Genomic DNA, 16,466 nt, shown 5'->3' with positions numbered 1-16,466 from the left:
GTTTAAAGCACCATGTTTACTTGGCCTCGCAGCACCGGGCTCCAGTGTCTCGCGTGCGCGCGTCCGAGCGTGTGAAGTGCGGCGCGGGTTGACCAGGAAACGTCGTGGTGGATCCGGGCTGCTCGGGGGGGGAAGGCCGCGTGTAGCCGAGGCAGCTGACCCGTTTAGCGTGGTAGCTACCAAAGTGTTTGGAGGTGGTGGTGTTACCTCGCGTCGGGGAGTTGTGACTTTAAATGTTTTTTTTTGTAGGATATATGACGAAAACCCCGTGTTCTCTTGCGGTGAACTTAAATAACGTGTCGACCTGCGTCTCCCAACGGCGTGTGTAAGAATGGCGGGTTAGTTACGTTGGAGAAAGACAACGCTGCTAGGTAGCGCGCTAGGCGGCTATCGTGCTGGTGTGGCACCAGCATGCACCGGAGTGGCACTTTTAACTACAACTCTGCTGTCATCTTTCAGCACAACTACAACTCTACTGCCAACTTTTGTTTTGTTTTTATCCGACAGGGAGTATGTAGAGTAATGTCAGAGACTAATGTCCAGTGAAGGGTTCGCATAGTAAGTGTTTAACTGACTGGTTAGCTCGCTGCGTTAGCCAACGCAGTACTGGCAAGACGAGATTTGATTTGCTGCTTCACCTTCCTGAGTTAACGATCGTAGCGAGACGACTTCGACAATATTCAGCGACGTTACTAATTTAATATTTAGTTTGATGTAAAAACAAAAAAAAATTTAAATAAATAAAAGCATCAGGATGGGCCGGAGTGGTTGATGTTGGGTTACGTTAACGTCAGCTCACGTTAACGACACGTTCGCGTTTAACGGTGGACTCAGCAGCGTTTTACTCAAAAGGTAACAATCCCGACAACTTCACATGAATGTAATGGACTTATAGTAATGGACTTATAGTAATGGACATGAATGTAATGGACATTTCCTCTGCCCACCCGAGCTACTTCCTGCTCGTCAAGAAATCGGACTTAAACCGGCTTATAGACGTAATGTTGCCGTGGATATCTTTTTGGGCATGTGGCAAGCTTTTAACACGTTAAACATGTTTTGTTTTTTTTAATTCATAACGTGATGTAAACTGAGCATGTCAGAGGTGTCGCTGTATGTTAACACGGGTCCGTTTATAAAACGTGCGGGAGAGTTGCTATAAATGTCGTCAACTCCACACCAGTTGCTGTATTTATTGCTTTACCAGCAACTCACACGTGGCTTATCCAGTCTCCCATATGGTCAGTGGTATTGTGATCCCACTGTCGCCTTTTGTGCCAGATATTTAAAGAAGCCTAATGAATGCATAATAATAATAATTAAAAAAAAAAGCTTGAAGTATTGAGGGGTGGGGAGTTTTGGCAGGGGATACGTTCACGCAAACAAACTAATCTTGTCGTCATAACATGGTTGTTGTTGTTGGGTTTTTTTGCACCCTATTTATTGAAGTAAAGGCCACATCCGTTGTCAATTCCATGTAAATGACATGCCCTCCTTGCAGGCTGGGAGACTTCCTAAAATAGCTTTAGCAGATTGAAACTGTAGACTGGTTGCGTGCTGGTGGGATGGGCTGTATGTCTTGAGGAGCTGGAATACATAAAAGCCAGTAACGAAACCTTAAATATTTTTCCAAACACTACCGAGCATCCTTATGACATGGCAGATTGAACATTTACACAAGCTGTTGACATTGTTAGTATATTTGTGAACCTATTTCAAATCTGTTTTAAGATGATTGATTCAGTATAAAGTAATAATAAACAATAAGTATGTTCCCCTCTGATATATACAGGTGAATTTTCAAAGGTGCAGGACAGCACTGATGTTGCACAATTTTTTAGTAATAGTATAATCTTATTTTTCTAGTCAAAACATGCAGAAACATGTTTTTAGGGAGGTAAAATAATACGGCTAATGGTTGAATCACATTAATCTGAAAGTTAAATCGCAGACTGCTAATCTTTAGAGTAAATGTTTGATAAGCAAAAAAAGGACACGTAACTACAAATGATGGATTTTGTTTGTGGTTGCTTGTAGAAATGTGTGGTACTAATCTTTTTCCTCCCTTTTCAAATTTGTAGAACTTCAAGGAAGAATGGCCGAAACCCAGACACTTAACTTTGGACCAGAATGGTAATTGACCTGGCTTTAATTAATGATTAGTGTGAGGGGAAGTGATTTTCTTCTTTTTTTCTTTAGGTTGTGAAACTGCTTTTCTTTTTTGTGCCTAGTGCAGCTTTTCCATACATGTTCAGACCTGCCAGTTCCACCACTTCCGCTTCAGTGTTATCTGCTGTCCGTTCTGCTATTACTACGGTGTGCGTCTCTCTCTCTCCGCAGGCTGCGTGCCCTGTCCGGAGGTGGCGGCGGTGGCGGCAGCGGCGGCGGCGGTGGCGGTGGTGGTGGAGGAAGCAGCAACGCTGTGGCCTCTCCACCCCTGTCACCTGTATTGCCAAAATACAAACTCGCAGACTATCGCTATGGGAGAGAAGAAATGTTAGCACTTTATGTAAAGGATAACAAGGTGGGTGGGTTTATAATGTCTGCACGTGGTCTACGTGATTTACATACGAATGATGTTAGTGCTGAGATGAGATTCTCATTTCCCTCTGTGTTATAACACAGTCTTCCAAAGCCTTAACAGTGAAGCCGGTGATTGTTTCTTTCTCTCGCCCCAGATCCCTATAGACCTACATGATAAAGAGTTCCTGCCCATATTGCAGGAAGAGCCGTTGCCACCTCTGGCACTTGTGTCTTTTACAGAGGAAGAACAGGTAGGAGGACTTGAAAGAACCCAAGACACTGTCGTGGTGTTAAATGATAAGATCAGAAACTCTCTGACTTATCAACCGGACCAAAATGAATTGAATAAATGTCATATTGGTCTCGGGCCAGATGGCGCCTTACTGTCATTTCTTGGAATGTACAGGAATTTTGCTAACTGGGCTATCAAATACAGAGCAGGTGCAAAGATGAGAGCTGAGAGCTGGCTGTTTGTCCCCCTTGCTCCCCTCCCCCTGTTTGTATTTGCAGAGAAATTTTTCCATGTCTGTAAACAGTGCAGCTGTACTTCGGCTGACAGGGAGAGGAGGCGGACCGATAGTAGGGGCACCAAGAGGCCGAAGTACTTCAAGGGGTAGAGGTAAGAATTTACCTAAAAACATACAAGAATGTGTCACGTTTCGTTTTATCATTGCAAGAACAAACCGGCTGCAGGAGCAAGGTTTTGCTGTGCAGTCAATGTGGTGAATTTCATTTTGAAAATGAGCATTTGTTTTAGCCTCAGCTGTTCTGTGTTTGCGGTACAGCTCAGAAGAATCACAACAACTGCAGATACTTAAGATGCCTTTGAAGAGCCCAGCAATTTGCCCACGATTTGAGACAAGGGGTGTAATATTAGCACTCTAGAGGTGTTGTGCTTACTCGGCATACTTTATCCTCAGCTGCTTGAACTCAGATTATATGTGCCTTAAATGTGATAAACCCTCTCTGAACACAGAGTTCCATTTGCGCAGACACATTCAAGACCCCCACCCCCAAAAATATACAGTATTAAACCGTTTGTCAACGTTAAACTTTTAGAGCTCATGCACTTATCGTGGGCCCATGTGTCGTGTTCACTGTCTTGGTACAGAAATGAACTCTTGTTGCTTGAAATGAACTCTTGTTGCTGAAGAATAGTGTCCTTCTGTTTGTCACCACAGAGTCAGACCTGACTTTTCAGGGTTGTTACCAATTATTAGCCACGGCAAATTATCCTAAAATCAGAAACCTTCTATTACAGTTTAGAGTTGCAGTTCTGAGAATGTTCTTCACCACTTAATGTCCTGTTCTCTGTTGTTCACATGCTCAGATGTAGGGACCAGACTGTGAGAAGAGTTCAAATTTAATCAGAGACATCTCTTAAGTTATATATACCGACTTCTGCGCGTCTCCAATGAACTGTGTTGTTCGCCACATTCGTCATGTCAGACACTCGAGTTGTGCATCGAGCTTCACGGCATCGAGAGTCATGTCATGAAGAGGGCTTTATTCAGGATCGGAAGAAGTCGCAGATGCAAGAAATCAGATGTTGACAGTCGTGCACAATATTGTTATATACCCAGATGATAAAAAAGTGCAGCATACCAGACTGCATTGTCTTTGAAGGATATTGTCTGTGAGTCATGGAGAGGACAGATTCAATTAATACCCACAAGCACCTGCTTATTGTCCTCTGGGTGAAAAGGAGAGTGCAGCATCATGATTCAGCACATGTGAGAAACCGATGATGGTCATTCAGTTATATGTTTGTGTGTGTGTTATTGGTAAAGAATATATTAATCCCAAGGCAAGTTCGTACTTAGAAGCCGGCACATGGGAATCACCAACTGAATCTCACGCGGTTATTTTAGATCGTATCAACTTGTGATTGTTTTCAGGGCGGGGAAGAGGAGATGGAGGGTTTTACCAAAGAAGTTTTGATGACGTGGAAGGTTTTGGTCGTGGAGGGAGGGAAATGCATCGGTCCCAAAGCTGGGAAGAAAGGTATTAAAATAGGCTTTTTCTGACCATATGCAGATGTTTATAAGTTTTTGTTGTAAAGCATCTTGACTTCTGACTTGATGTCTGTTTTTCTCACCAGGGGAGATAGAAGGTTTGAAAAGCCAGGTCGAAAAGACCCAGGTTGGTGCTACATTTTGTTGACATAACGTATTGTCTGAATACACTGGCTTACCTACTTTCTGCTCTTTATGAACATAGCAGAAGCTGTTCCAGGACATTTTCAGATCAATCACAGTAAGTGTGCTTTGTAAAACATGTAATAATTGACCTATTGAAAGTTGGGATTTTTTGAGTAGACGTGAATGACGCAAATTACAGTCTTGTGTATCAATTCACTGCATTAAATGAGTTTGTCAATGTCAATTGTTTCACTATGAATAAAAATCCTAATTGCTCCCTCTTTACCCTCCCCCACCCCGCACACTACGTTTTGCAGTCCGAAGCAACTACGAGGACGTTGGAACAGGACTACCGAGGAAGCACGACTTCACGCGCTCTGAGAGTGAGAACTGGCGTACTTCTCGTGATGATCAGAATGGTGAGGATGATGAGGGGGGCTGGCGCCTGTCGGGTTCTCGACGGGACAGTGACCGGTGGTGTCCCCCGAGCCCAGGTGGGCACTGCACTGACCAGATACATTTATCTACGATAAATGTATTTGTGGTGTACTGCTTTGTTTTGCGGCCTTTTTCAGAAAAAGGTGCATTTTCATTGGCGACTCCTTTATTTACCTTCCTGGGCTTTTGACCTGCACAGCTTCTTGAACATCGTGTGTTATGATATATAGACGCTTTTTGTTTACTCCTGGTGGGCAACATTTTCTGCATCGATTTAATTCACTTGTATTTATACAGTGCCAAATCAGAACACAAGACATCTCAAGGAACTTAACATAGTAAAGTCCCTAGAGTAGCACCTCACAGCATTCAAGAGAGGAACCCAAGAATTCAACAATTCCCACATGAGCAACAGCTAGAGAACTCTCTTTTAACAGGGAGAAAACCTCCAACAGAGCCAGGCTAAGAGGTTGGCATTCATTTGCCTCGACTGGTTGGGGTGAGGGGAGAATATAGGCTGTTATTGGAACCAGTTACTGTAGTCCAGAAAGTGTGGCTTCAAAGACGGAGATACTTAGATAAGTGCAAAACTACAGGAGCTAGACGAACTGCATAAAGCAACAATAAACAAAACTATGAAAGGGTGATGGCATAAAGATAGTGAGATGCAATGGTGGTATATAAATGCATGGAGAGTGAAGGAGAGAAGAGGCGCTCATTGCATCATGGGAGGTTTCCCCAGCAACCAAGGCCTTGATTAAGTTCTCCTATATTATGAGAATAATAGTTTTACAATTCTAGCTATTCTGCCATTTTTCCCAGATGCGCCTCGGTCAGCAGGGTGGCGGGAACTCCCAGATCAACGTCGGCGGTTCCCATTTGATGCCAGAGAAGACGAGCGTGGCTACAGGAGGCCGCGGTCAGGCAGCGGCAGCCTGGAGGACGAGAGGGACAGCCTGCCGGAGTGGTGTCTGGAGGACGCAGAAGAGGAGGCAGGCACCTTCGACTCGTCAGGAGCCTTTCTGTCCCTCAAGGTAGTGGAGTTTACATGAACACCAATATACTCTCCCACTATTACGGAATAAATTATTTATCCACTTGGTGATCGTCCATTTACAAAGGAAAATGCTCAAGTTCTTTGATTGTGTTCGTTCTTCTGTTACAGAAAGCTTCCAAGGAGCCTATTCTGGAGGAGGCAGAGCTCGACTTCAAACCCTTGGAAGAGTGTGAAGAGGGCCTGGAAGAGGAAGACGGTTGGCCCAAGGAGACCAAAGAAACAGAAGCACAGGCCAAAAGAGAAGCTGACAGAAAAGGTCAGTCACATCATCACTGAGTCTTGATGTATTGGTTTCTGGCCTGGATATATATAGTCAAATGATCTTTGTGCAAGAATTGGATTTCTACATTTTGGACCAGTTTACAGGGCTTACGTCCTGTTTCTCTCTTGGTTGAATTTCCTTAGGCCTCTTTCTACATCATGGTCACAATTGTGAGATATACACAATAGAGGTCAACCAATATGGCTTTTTCAAGGCCGATAGCGATTATTGGTAATCAAGCAGACCAATAAACCAATATTTGGAACCGATATACAGTTGCAGTGAAAATGAAAATCTTTCCGTCAAAATTTTGACATATATCCTAACACAAAACTTAATTCAAATGACTTTAAATTAATGAATGCTGCCACTATGTAATCTTATTACAAAGCATACCGCAATGTGGGGTATTTATTGTAAAAACAAAGAAGTCCGTTATCGACGCACCAGCAGAATGTTTGACGCATGATTTTAACATGATTTTGGGGTTTGTTCATTGACAGCTTAACTTTGGGCTTTTATTGCGCTTTTTTTTTTTTTTTTTTTTTTACAGTCGCGTAAGGAGTGTAGTTGTTATCAACTCCGGTAACATTCACCTGCGTCGCCTCTGTGTTCTTCCTCGTCTGTTCTGCTCTGCTGTCCTTCATGATACACGGAGAGCGAAACAGAAGAGCAGCAGCACAGAAATTAGCGCGACTTTCAGTGACAGAAAAAGGCACGCGCGACTCTCAGACTGCGCCGAAATGAAGCGGGAGCACAGGGACTCGGTAAATAACATAATATGTTGTTCTGTTCTGGCGGGGCAGGAGGTCCCGTCGGCCGGGCTGCTTCTCCCCACACAGTGGTGGGAGAAACACGGGATAACGAGTCGCTGCGGCGTTAGACAAACTTTTATAAACTCTGGAAACAGAGCAAGCAAATATGACATGATTGCGTCAGCGTCGAGGACTGTGGTGTTTTTTTTGTTGTTGTTGTTGTTTTTTTAATGACTTCTGCCGTGTCCCCTGTCTGACCTTTTTTGAAACAGTCCTCTGAGCTGCTGAGAACTTCTCTGAGACAGAAGCGAAGCGAGCGCCTTCTGTGGCAGAGACGTTCTCTGCGTTTTTCTGACCGTTACTCATGAGGTGTAACCGATCAGATAAAGCTGCGGGTGGGACATTGCTCCACACAACAGTGGTGACTAGAGACTTGAGAGAGACGCTGCATCGGAGCCAAAGCAGCGTATTTTGAATTCATTCATTTTATCGGCGATTGAATAAAAAAAAAATACAGATACTGATCATTGTAAAAATGCTAAAATATTGACGCCGATAATCGGTTGACCCCTAATAAGCAACATCATGGCATTGGTTTGATTAATTTTCTCACCTTCGTTTTTAGAAAATTTCTATTTCTTGGTTACTGATATCTAAGGACAAAAATATTGTTTGTCTGGGAAAAGTTGTATTGTGTCATTGTTGCAAGGACACAAACAGACACAATGGATTTGTTTTCAGATGCTGGCGACCATAAGATGACTAAATCAAAAAAAAATTAAATAACCGAAAGCAAAATGATTTGGTTATGATGCAATCTCATGACATAATTGTTTATTTCAGAGTTGGCCAGAGCATCAGAGGACGGTCCACCTGTTGCTCCTCCAGTCTCGGACCTCCAGGCTGCTGCCCAGTCTTTGTCCACAAATCAGCTCAGCAGAACAGAAGAAGCTGAGAGACCAGCTGAGCGGCAGCCCCCCCGGGAGCTCCTCCCAGAGCCATGCAAAGTCCCCCTGCACGTCCCCATGTCTAATAGCATGCTGGAGTCCCTTCCCATGTCCCACATTTCCACTACCCTCGCAGGTGGGTTGTGTGCCTTCAGTTTTACTGTAAATACAATTTTTTTTTTATTATTATTTTTTTTTTTTTGCCAGATAGTTCTATCTACCGTAAAACTTAATATCTGCTTTATCTCATACTGTTCCACGCAGAAGTATCTGCTCCGTCACCCATTGTCCAGCTACTACCACAAAAGCCCATAGAAGTTCCTGTGGCGATGAACAATCCTTTATCCTTCTCTTCAAGTATAATGGCACCTATTGGCAGGCCCATCCCTGTGCCACACGACACTGATGAAGACGAGGGACTAAAACACTTTGAGCAAGTAAGTTTGGAGGCTTTTAGCATGAAAATGTGTCAGTAGGGCTGCTGTCCTCAACTAAAATTCCACCAGAAGTCATAACATCTAACAGGGTAGTGTTAATATTATGAGATGTGACTTCTCTTTTAATCTCCCATCAATGATCATAAAACAAGTTTTCGACCACAATTTTGTCCAGTAAAGCCCAACAGCCTGTTGATTTTTTTTTGTTCCTGTGGCCGTTGACTTGTCAGCAGAGAAGAGGCAGCCTTGTCACGTTAGGTTGTGTTGACTTCATGTCTTTTAAAATTCTTACCCAGGAGGCAGAGAAGATGGTAGCGTACCTGCAGGACAGTGGGGTGGATGATGACAGACTTGCAGCAAAGACTTCAGAGAAGCCCAAACCTGCAGGCCTGCCACTCACCCATGAAGCAGCTCTCAAGTGGTTTTACAAAGATCCCCAGGGGGAGATACAGGGTGAGGCTGGAGCAGGTTGTCTGCGCTGGAAATGCAACTTGAACAGTGAAAAGTTTTTCTTGAAAACAAACCCATAAATTTCCTCCTCTTGTCTTGTGCTCTTTTAGGTCCATTCAGCAACCAGGAGATGGCCGAGTGGTTTCAGGCGGGTTACTTCACAATGTCTCTGTTAGTCAAAAGAGGATGTGATGAAGTATTTCAGCCTCTAGGAGACATTATGAAGATTTGGGGGAGGGTACCATTCACGCCGGGCCCCGCACCTCCACCGCTACAGGTACGGATGGTGCAAAATGTGCTCAATTTGATTCCCCATATCCATGGTTTGCTTTGTAAATCATTACTAGCCAATGACCTGCAGGTGGCGCAATACTCCACTCGTTTTACCAGTGAGCTGTATTGGAGGAAATATTTTTGTCCGCTGTGGTTTTTCAATCAAAAAGCTCAATTACTTGTTTAAAAATAATGAACACCTCTTCATTAAGAAAAATCAGCATCTACAAATGTGAACTTCAACCTTTGGATATAAAATGTCTCCTGCATCACTGAAAGTCCCTTTTCATTGTCAGTGCAATGCAGGCTTCAAGTTTACAATGTCAATTGGACCAAGAAGTGTTTCCAAATTAGTTGTCGTGTTCCCAGGTATTCACTTTTAAGTTTTTGGTGAGCTCAGAGAAGCTTTCCACTTTTAGTAGATGATTTTCAATCCAGTCTTTTCGTGTCAACCACCACTGCAGTCAAAGTCAAACATCCAGCAGAATTTGCATTGAGACGGGGGGGCACTTGAAGTTTCTCGTCTCTCTGACTTTGTGGATTTGGAGTAAGGTTTTCATTTAGCGGTTGCGATGTTTGTTTGGCTTTAATGATTTATTCTGATTCTTGTCTTTTTAATGTGTTGCAGAGGGAGGGCGATCAAGAGAGGTTGAAAAGGCAACAGGAGCTCACAGCTCTCAACCTCTACCAGTTACAGCAGCTCCAATATCAATACCTCCTAAGGTATGTTAGTGCTCAGATCCACAGACATCACACAGCTCCCTCTGGAGTCACAGATTCCCACTGCTCTTTTGGCATAAGTAGCTTTACTCCTCAAAGCCTGTAAACAAACTTTGGTGTGTAAAATTGGTAGCTTTCCACTTTCGGGTTCAAATATCCTAATAGACATTTGTACGCTGTGATGCCTGCGGGAGCTGTAACTGTGATGAGTTCTGGAGGTATTCTTTACCTTAGAACCGAAATGACCCTCCCCACTTCTAGTTTTAACTCCTCAAGAAGTGGGATGGGATTGAATTGCCCAACACTCAGTGTAAATAATGAATCCACTGACATCCATTCACATGTTTGCTTCCCTTGTATCCCGTCCCGCTTCATTTTCCTCATCCACCTGTCCCCCCCCCCCCCTGCAGGCAGCAGTATGCTCAGGCCCTCGCCCAGCAGAAAGCTGCTGCTCTCAGCTCAGCTCCTCTTCAACAGCAGCAGCAGCACCAACAGCAGATCAACCTGCTTCTACAGCAATATCAGGCTCTAAAGATCAGGTCAATAACGCTCACTCTATTGCACATGTCCGTACCGCCCTACCTCTCTAAATCTGCATTTAACGACGTTGACTTTTAAGAGCTTGAGTGTTAAGAAATCTTACCCGTCGGTGTCATCAAGGAGGCATCGCATTTATTCATGTTTATTTGCCTATGTTGTTGTAGAGCATCCGAGAGCCCCCTACCTCCTGTCACCCGATCTATGTCTGTACCAGACTCTGGTTCTGTGTGGGAAATGCAGAACCCGACCTCTCAGGCTTCCTGCACACCAAACCTCCAACAAGTTCCTCCAAGCAGTGAGTTTCTAACTAGAATACCCTGCAGTGTTGGATATTGAAAAAGTCTGTATTGCGTTACAGCAGCTGTAATGCATCATATTCTATCACTGTCAGCAGTGTGGGACGGCAGCAGTGTATGGGATTTACCTATAGAGTCCATGGCACAGGCTCCAACTATCGAACAGATGCAGCAGTTCGAGAAGTCGAAGTCTGCAAAGGTAAACAGTATTTCTTCATCTTGTGTTTGAAGGCTTTTTTTTGGTGTTTTTTGGCTAAAACAGCCACAAGGAATTGCCTCCTAATTGATCAACAGTTGTGTAAGATAAAACTGATTACAATAAAAGTCTGAATTAGACCTCGTATTTCTGCACAGCTTGAGTTGGAGAGGCGCGAGGCAGAAATGAGAGTCAAACGGGAGGAAGAGGAGAGAAAACGTTTGGAGGAGGCTCTGAGAGCTCGACAGGAGGAAGAACGGAAGCGCCTGGAAGAAGAGGCGCTGGCGCGGCAAAAACAGGTCCATCATTTTAACAATAACAGTTTGACGCACTTAAAGCCTTTACGCTACTGTCCCACCGAGGGTCCCTTTGATTTGATGGCTCTGAGACTGATGCAGTGTTGTATCTCTAGGAGGAGGCACTGAGACGGCAGAGAGAGCAAGAGGAGGCACAGCGCAGGCAAAAAGAGGAAGAGGAAAGACTGGCACAGGAGGAGGCTCTCCGAAGATTAGAGGAGCGGCGGAGGGAAGAGGAGGAGAGAAAGAAACGGGAAGAGTTCCTCCGCAAACAGGTAAGTGAACTAAAAGACCTCATACTTTTGCGTTTTTTTTTACAAATGTCTCGCTAAATGCCGTTTTGTCTACGTCACCAGGAAGAGGAGCGCAGAAAGCACGAGGAACTCGAGGCCCTGAGGAGGCGCGAGGAGGAGAAGCGAGCAGAGGAAGAGGCCGCTGCAGCGGCAGCTGCTGTAGCTCAACAACAGGAGGAGCAGAAACGGAGAGAGCAGGAGGCCCAACGGCAGCAGGAGCTGCAGAGACAGAGACAACAACAGCAGGAGGCCCTCCGGAGACTGCAGCAGCAGCAGCAGCAGCAGCAGCTCGCACAAATGAAGGTGAGCGCACCGGAGATTGGTCATCGAAAACAAGGCGCCACAAAAACCGAGACGAAGCGTCGATTTAAACATGTCGCCCTGCTCCGCAGCTTCCATCCTCTTCGAAGTGGGGCCAGCAGTCAACCAACACTTTAAACCAGACTCAGAACGCCCTGTCTTTGGCCGAGATCCAGAAACTGGAAGAGGAGCGAGAGCGACAGGCGCGGGAGGAGGTAAGACGGCGACCAGCTGATCTTCAAGTCCCCTCGGTTTTGTTTGGTTCCTCAATTACCAGCAATTAACTTCTCTCGGGGTATTAATTAAGTACCAAATTCGGACTATTCCTTGGAATTATTGAAATAAATGCTTGTTATTATGTGTACTAATATATTTCTCACCCTCACAGCAGCGACGTCAACAGCAAGAGCTCCTGAAGCTACAACAGCAGCAGGCCCTGCAACAGGCTCAGCAGCCCCACGCCAAGCTGTCGGGTTGGGGTAGCGTGGCCAATCAGCCAGCCGCTACCAAGTCTCTGCTGGAGATTCAGAGGGAGGAAGCCCAGCAGATGAAACAGCGGAAGGACCAGCAGCAACCGCAGACGAACCCCGTCGTCACCCAACAGACCCGCCCTCAAAACAGAACTGTACGTTCTAGAAGTGACGATAACGCGTTTCTCGTTGGATTAAACAGGATAAAAGTTGCATGTTGAATTTTAGTGGAGGCAGCACGACAAGCAAAATTTCAACATTAGAAAATCAGTATTGGTATGCAAATTGGGTTTTTATGTCGTTTACAGTTGCTTGACGAAATTACAGAATAGTTGTGACTCAGCATTTCTCTCATTCTTCAAATTTTAACTCGACAAATCTGCCGCTGGAATTTTCACTTTACTCCTTTAATTCTAAGTACATCATATGAGCTTTAGCAGAAGACGTTGGGTTGAAACGATTAGCAGATCAATTTGACAACTATTTTGATAACGAGTCAGTCATTGCAGTAATTAAGGATGTACTGCTTTAAAAAAATTTATGTGACATCATGTTCTATTCTTTCACCATTTCCTGAAACGTTATAGATCAAACAACCTATTGGTCATGAAAGTAATGGGCAGATGAATCTAACGGTGCCTCGCTCTCTTCACAGACATCTCTGAGTAACTCGGTGTGGGGGTCTGTAAACACCAGCACCTGCACTAATTGGGGTTCAGAGTCCAGCAGTATCTGGGGTGACACCCACAACTCAAACATGGGCTTCTGGGACGAGGCTGTGAAGGAGGCCGTCCAGCAACCCCCCATCACCAAGAAAGGCAACACGCAGAAGAACAACAAGGGCAACGCCAACCTCAGGTATTTATTTAGAAAGCCAAAATAGAAAAATGTCTTAGTCACAGCCTCTGAGGAGAAGCATGCCTTTCCGTATGAAGGATATGAGCAATACACTGAACTTAACGGCTCCTTTTGTCTTCCTCCTCCATCGGACTGTGCACGTAAAGTAACTCTTTGAGTGGGCGAGCCAATAAGAAGGTAGAAGAGGAGGAGAAGCTGCTAAAGTTGTTTCAAGGGGTCAATAAGAGCCAGCAGGACACCTTCATGCAATGGTGTGAGCAAATTCTGCACACCCTCAACACAGCCAACAACCTGGATGGTAAGTCTTTATAAATAAGTTGGAACAGTCACTCCACCCAAAGCCATTGATGGGTCCTCACAAATATTCTCGATCTGTCCTTCTGCCAGTTCCTACGTTCGCATCCTTCCTGAAGGAAGTGGACTCTCCATACGAGGTGCATGACTATGTCAGGGCCTACCTGGGGGACACTCCTGAGGCCAAGGACTTTGCCAAGCAGTTCCTGGAACGTCGTGCCAAACAGAACGCTAACCAACAGAAACCGGCACCTCAGAACCAACAGCAAGGTCTCAAGCAGCAGCAGCAGCAGCAGCAGCAGCAGGTGAGTGACTCCGTGAGACTGAAGTGATGACGGTTATTTGAAGGCTCAGCATATGAATACCAAACGTCTCGGTCCCTGTTCTGCCCTGCAGACCCACACAAGTCTCGTAATGTGATCGAAATGAGAAACATTCTTGTCCATTTCACTCCCCCGAAAATAGCTTTTGCTCTGGGGATTTTCTGCCTGGCCTCTTCGGCTCAATCAGGGCGCGGCGTGTCTGTGACGCGGCCGATGCCGTCACGCTGCACGGCTGCTGCTGTTATTTACATTTCTGGTGGGAACGTTTCTTGCGTCGCACTTTTGGATCGGACCCAAAAGATGCCACAGCAAAGCTAATCCCTTATTTCTTGATGTGATTTTGTTGCTTATGAGACCCAAGTGTTGTACTTTTTTTCCTTTTCTTTTTAAAACGATGTTCTGTATTTTTTTATCGTGTTTATAGAAGCCAAAACACATTGCAGTGTACAACATGAAATCAGCCACCGTCGTAGAGGATTGTGTCCATATTGTCCGCTCCTTGTGTCTACACTGAAACATTTGAAGGCAGCAGTGCCTCCATCAGAACTTGCATGAACTGTCAACATTTGATCTTTTATTCATTAAACACACAGAACGCTGAGAAAACTTTCCCCAAATTGAAAATATTGTTTGTATGTAAACACGGTTTATTCTTACAATAATATGGCCGGGCGGTTTTCTCGGAAAACACGTTGCGTATCCGTCAGTGTTACTTTAAACATATATAATGCATATTTTAAGAAACTGAATGCTGCCATTTCTATTTAATCATACCCGAAATGTACTCTCTGCATATTTAAGAAAAATCACAGAGTTTTAAACAGTTTGGAAAAAAAACATTTTGTGAAACATTAATATTAGCTCTCTCTGCCTGTGGCGTGGCGGCCATTTTGAGTTGCTGTAACTTCTTTGTACATATTCCTTCAAACATTACATCTTTGATAAAAGTCCCGCCCCGTATGGTAATATTCGGTCATAGTAATAGCGGCCCCTGCTGGCGACAAGACATATTTCACACTTTCACATGCTTCCGTCAACATCAAATCGGGTCAGCATAGCCTTAATACATTGAGGATGATGTAGAGAAGCCCTTGTTTTTTTGTGAAAGGGCATCGGCAGGGTCTCGCAGCAAAGTTTCATGTCTCGCTGTGACACAGGAAGTTCGTGTTTAAAGTCAAAGGATGCTTGAAACCTCACAAAACTTTGCACATGCATCTGGCGTGGTTAACCCTGCGGCCGCATACACCTCTGACCCACTGGCTCTCTGACGTGCAGCATACGAGGGCCCGCATATCACTGCTTGCAGTTTTAATTACCACCATTTTCATTCAAATGTATTGTCAATACATTGAGTCAGACTAAGAGAAAATATTACTGCTTATGTCAAGAACCAGAACTTCACGTAGCAGCTTTTTATCCAGCGGTTGATTCAGTCTTTCAAGTCCACATTTTTCCTCTTCCCAAGGACTCTGTATGGGGGGGAACTGTGTCTTCATCACTCTACCAGTCCAACCATACAAGTGGCCAGCAGCAGCGCTTCGAGACCGTCACCTCAGGGAAGAAGAAAAAGAAGCAGAAGATGGTCCGGGCAGACCCGAGCCTTTTAGGTGAGAGCAAACCGCCATCTCCTTAATCTGGAAAATCTGCTTTTTATATCCCGCGCGCTAATTGGATCTATCTCCCCGTTTATTCCATTTTCAGGTTTTTCTGTGAATGCGTCATCTGAGAGATTGAATATGGGCGAGATTGAGACTTTGGAGGACCTTTAAGGGACTGCAGCCAAGCAAACCCCACTGACTGTATCCAGTTTGAACAGCAGCTGTTTTTCCTAAACCACTGGCCCCGACTTCTTCCACAACTTTCACCTTTATTTCGCAGTTTCCCATTTATCAAGCGTCCTCCAGTTATTTCTCATAAATTCCAAGTAGTGAACAAACCGTGATCTCCAAAGTTGGGTGGGTTTTAATGTTGCAAACGGACATGGACTCCGACTAAAACCTTCAGGAGAAATGCGCTGGAGCAAACTGGCGAGCGAACCATTGAAGCCGCCAAGTGAGCAGTGAACCCGACTGTCTGGAGAAAGTCTGCAGAAGTGTCGATGTCTCTCCGGCATCAGCAGCTCGATCCATAATCATGTCATCTTGTTCGAACTCACGGTAACAACAGATTTCCAATTTGGCTTTCATTGTATACGATTTTTTTTTTTTTTTTTTTTTTTTTAAATGTGCGGATATATGGATGGGGTAGTATGGGTAAGGTTTGAGAGATTATATCCATTGTTTTTGTTTTATTTATTTAAAAGTTTTCCCCTCTTCAATCCTCCCTTCTCTTTCCCTCTCCCTCGTTTTCGGCTGGGTGTTCGTGGATAATGACGGCAAAGTAGAGCCCAAGGATTCGTGCCCACTTATGTCCTGTTTTAAGGACATGTTCAAAAGTTCCAAGTAGTTATCTATTTCTTGTAAAATACTAGGCTGTTAAAAGAATAAACTTTCAATTCTGCATCTGTATTCTAATATATGAAAATTGATCTACTGGAGTCATACTTTTTTTTTTTATTGCAGTATGAAATAATAAAACGGTCTGATGTGTGGGCTGTT

At 44.5% G+C, this 16,466-nt stretch overlaps 1 protein-coding gene across 5 annotated transcripts in view; it reads left to right on the top strand.

The window, feature by feature from the left end:
* The window catches only part of gigyf2 (GRB10 interacting GYF protein 2), a 16,689-nt gene extending 223 nt beyond the window's left edge, over positions 1 to 16,466 (top strand). Inside the window, exons 1-29 of one of the 5 annotated variants that reach the window (XM_069157366.1) lie at positions 1 to 852; positions 2,082 to 2,133; positions 2,341 to 2,524; positions 2,679 to 2,774; positions 3,034 to 3,142; positions 4,422 to 4,527; positions 4,625 to 4,665; positions 4,744 to 4,779; positions 4,982 to 5,083; positions 5,925 to 6,136; positions 6,268 to 6,415; positions 8,020 to 8,259; positions 8,388 to 8,560; positions 8,857 to 9,013; positions 9,121 to 9,287; positions 9,912 to 10,006; positions 10,414 to 10,542; positions 10,708 to 10,838; positions 10,935 to 11,038; positions 11,194 to 11,334; positions 11,448 to 11,606; positions 11,688 to 11,927; positions 12,017 to 12,139; positions 12,313 to 12,549; positions 13,050 to 13,252; positions 13,399 to 13,550; positions 13,640 to 13,851; positions 15,335 to 15,476; positions 15,571 to 16,466. The exon at positions 1 to 852 is cut by the window's left edge and continues 201 nt beyond it. In XM_069157366.1, the coding sequence (XP_069013467.1) occupies positions 2,096 to 2,133; positions 2,341 to 2,524; positions 2,679 to 2,774; positions 3,034 to 3,142; positions 4,422 to 4,527; positions 4,625 to 4,665; positions 4,744 to 4,779; positions 4,982 to 5,083; positions 5,925 to 6,136; positions 6,268 to 6,415; positions 8,020 to 8,259; positions 8,388 to 8,560; positions 8,857 to 9,013; positions 9,121 to 9,287; positions 9,912 to 10,006; positions 10,414 to 10,542; positions 10,708 to 10,838; positions 10,935 to 11,038; positions 11,194 to 11,334; positions 11,448 to 11,606; positions 11,688 to 11,927; positions 12,017 to 12,139; positions 12,313 to 12,549; positions 13,050 to 13,252; positions 13,399 to 13,550; positions 13,640 to 13,851; positions 15,335 to 15,476; positions 15,571 to 15,638 (3,945 nt within the window). In that variant the 5' untranslated portion in view covers positions 1 to 852; positions 2,082 to 2,095 and the 3' untranslated portion in view covers positions 15,639 to 16,466. Of the gene's footprint in view, positions 853 to 2,081; positions 2,134 to 2,340; positions 2,525 to 2,678; positions 2,775 to 3,033; positions 3,143 to 4,421; positions 4,528 to 4,624; positions 4,666 to 4,743; positions 4,780 to 4,981; positions 5,159 to 5,924; positions 6,137 to 6,267; positions 6,416 to 8,019; positions 8,260 to 8,387; positions 8,561 to 8,856; positions 9,014 to 9,120; positions 9,288 to 9,911; positions 10,007 to 10,413; positions 10,543 to 10,707; positions 10,839 to 10,934; positions 11,039 to 11,193; positions 11,335 to 11,447; positions 11,607 to 11,687; positions 11,928 to 12,016; positions 12,140 to 12,312; positions 12,550 to 13,049; positions 13,253 to 13,398; positions 13,551 to 13,639; positions 13,852 to 15,334; positions 15,477 to 15,570 lie in introns of all 5 variants that reach the window. The other 4 variants (XM_069157364.1, XM_069157365.1, XM_069157363.1 and 1 more) reach the window with 4 other exon arrangements.

The sequence above is a fragment of the Embiotoca jacksoni genome, unplaced genomic scaffold, assembly GCF_022577435.1.
Source record: "Embiotoca jacksoni isolate LCO1_2020_lvr unplaced genomic scaffold, fEmbJac1.0.p SCAF_22, whole genome shotgun sequence".
NCBI classification, from domain to species: Eukaryota; Metazoa; Chordata; class Actinopteri; family Embiotocidae; genus Embiotoca; species Embiotoca jacksoni.
Note: the sequence above shows the minus strand (reverse complement) of the source record. Positions and strands in the feature narration are given on the sequence as shown.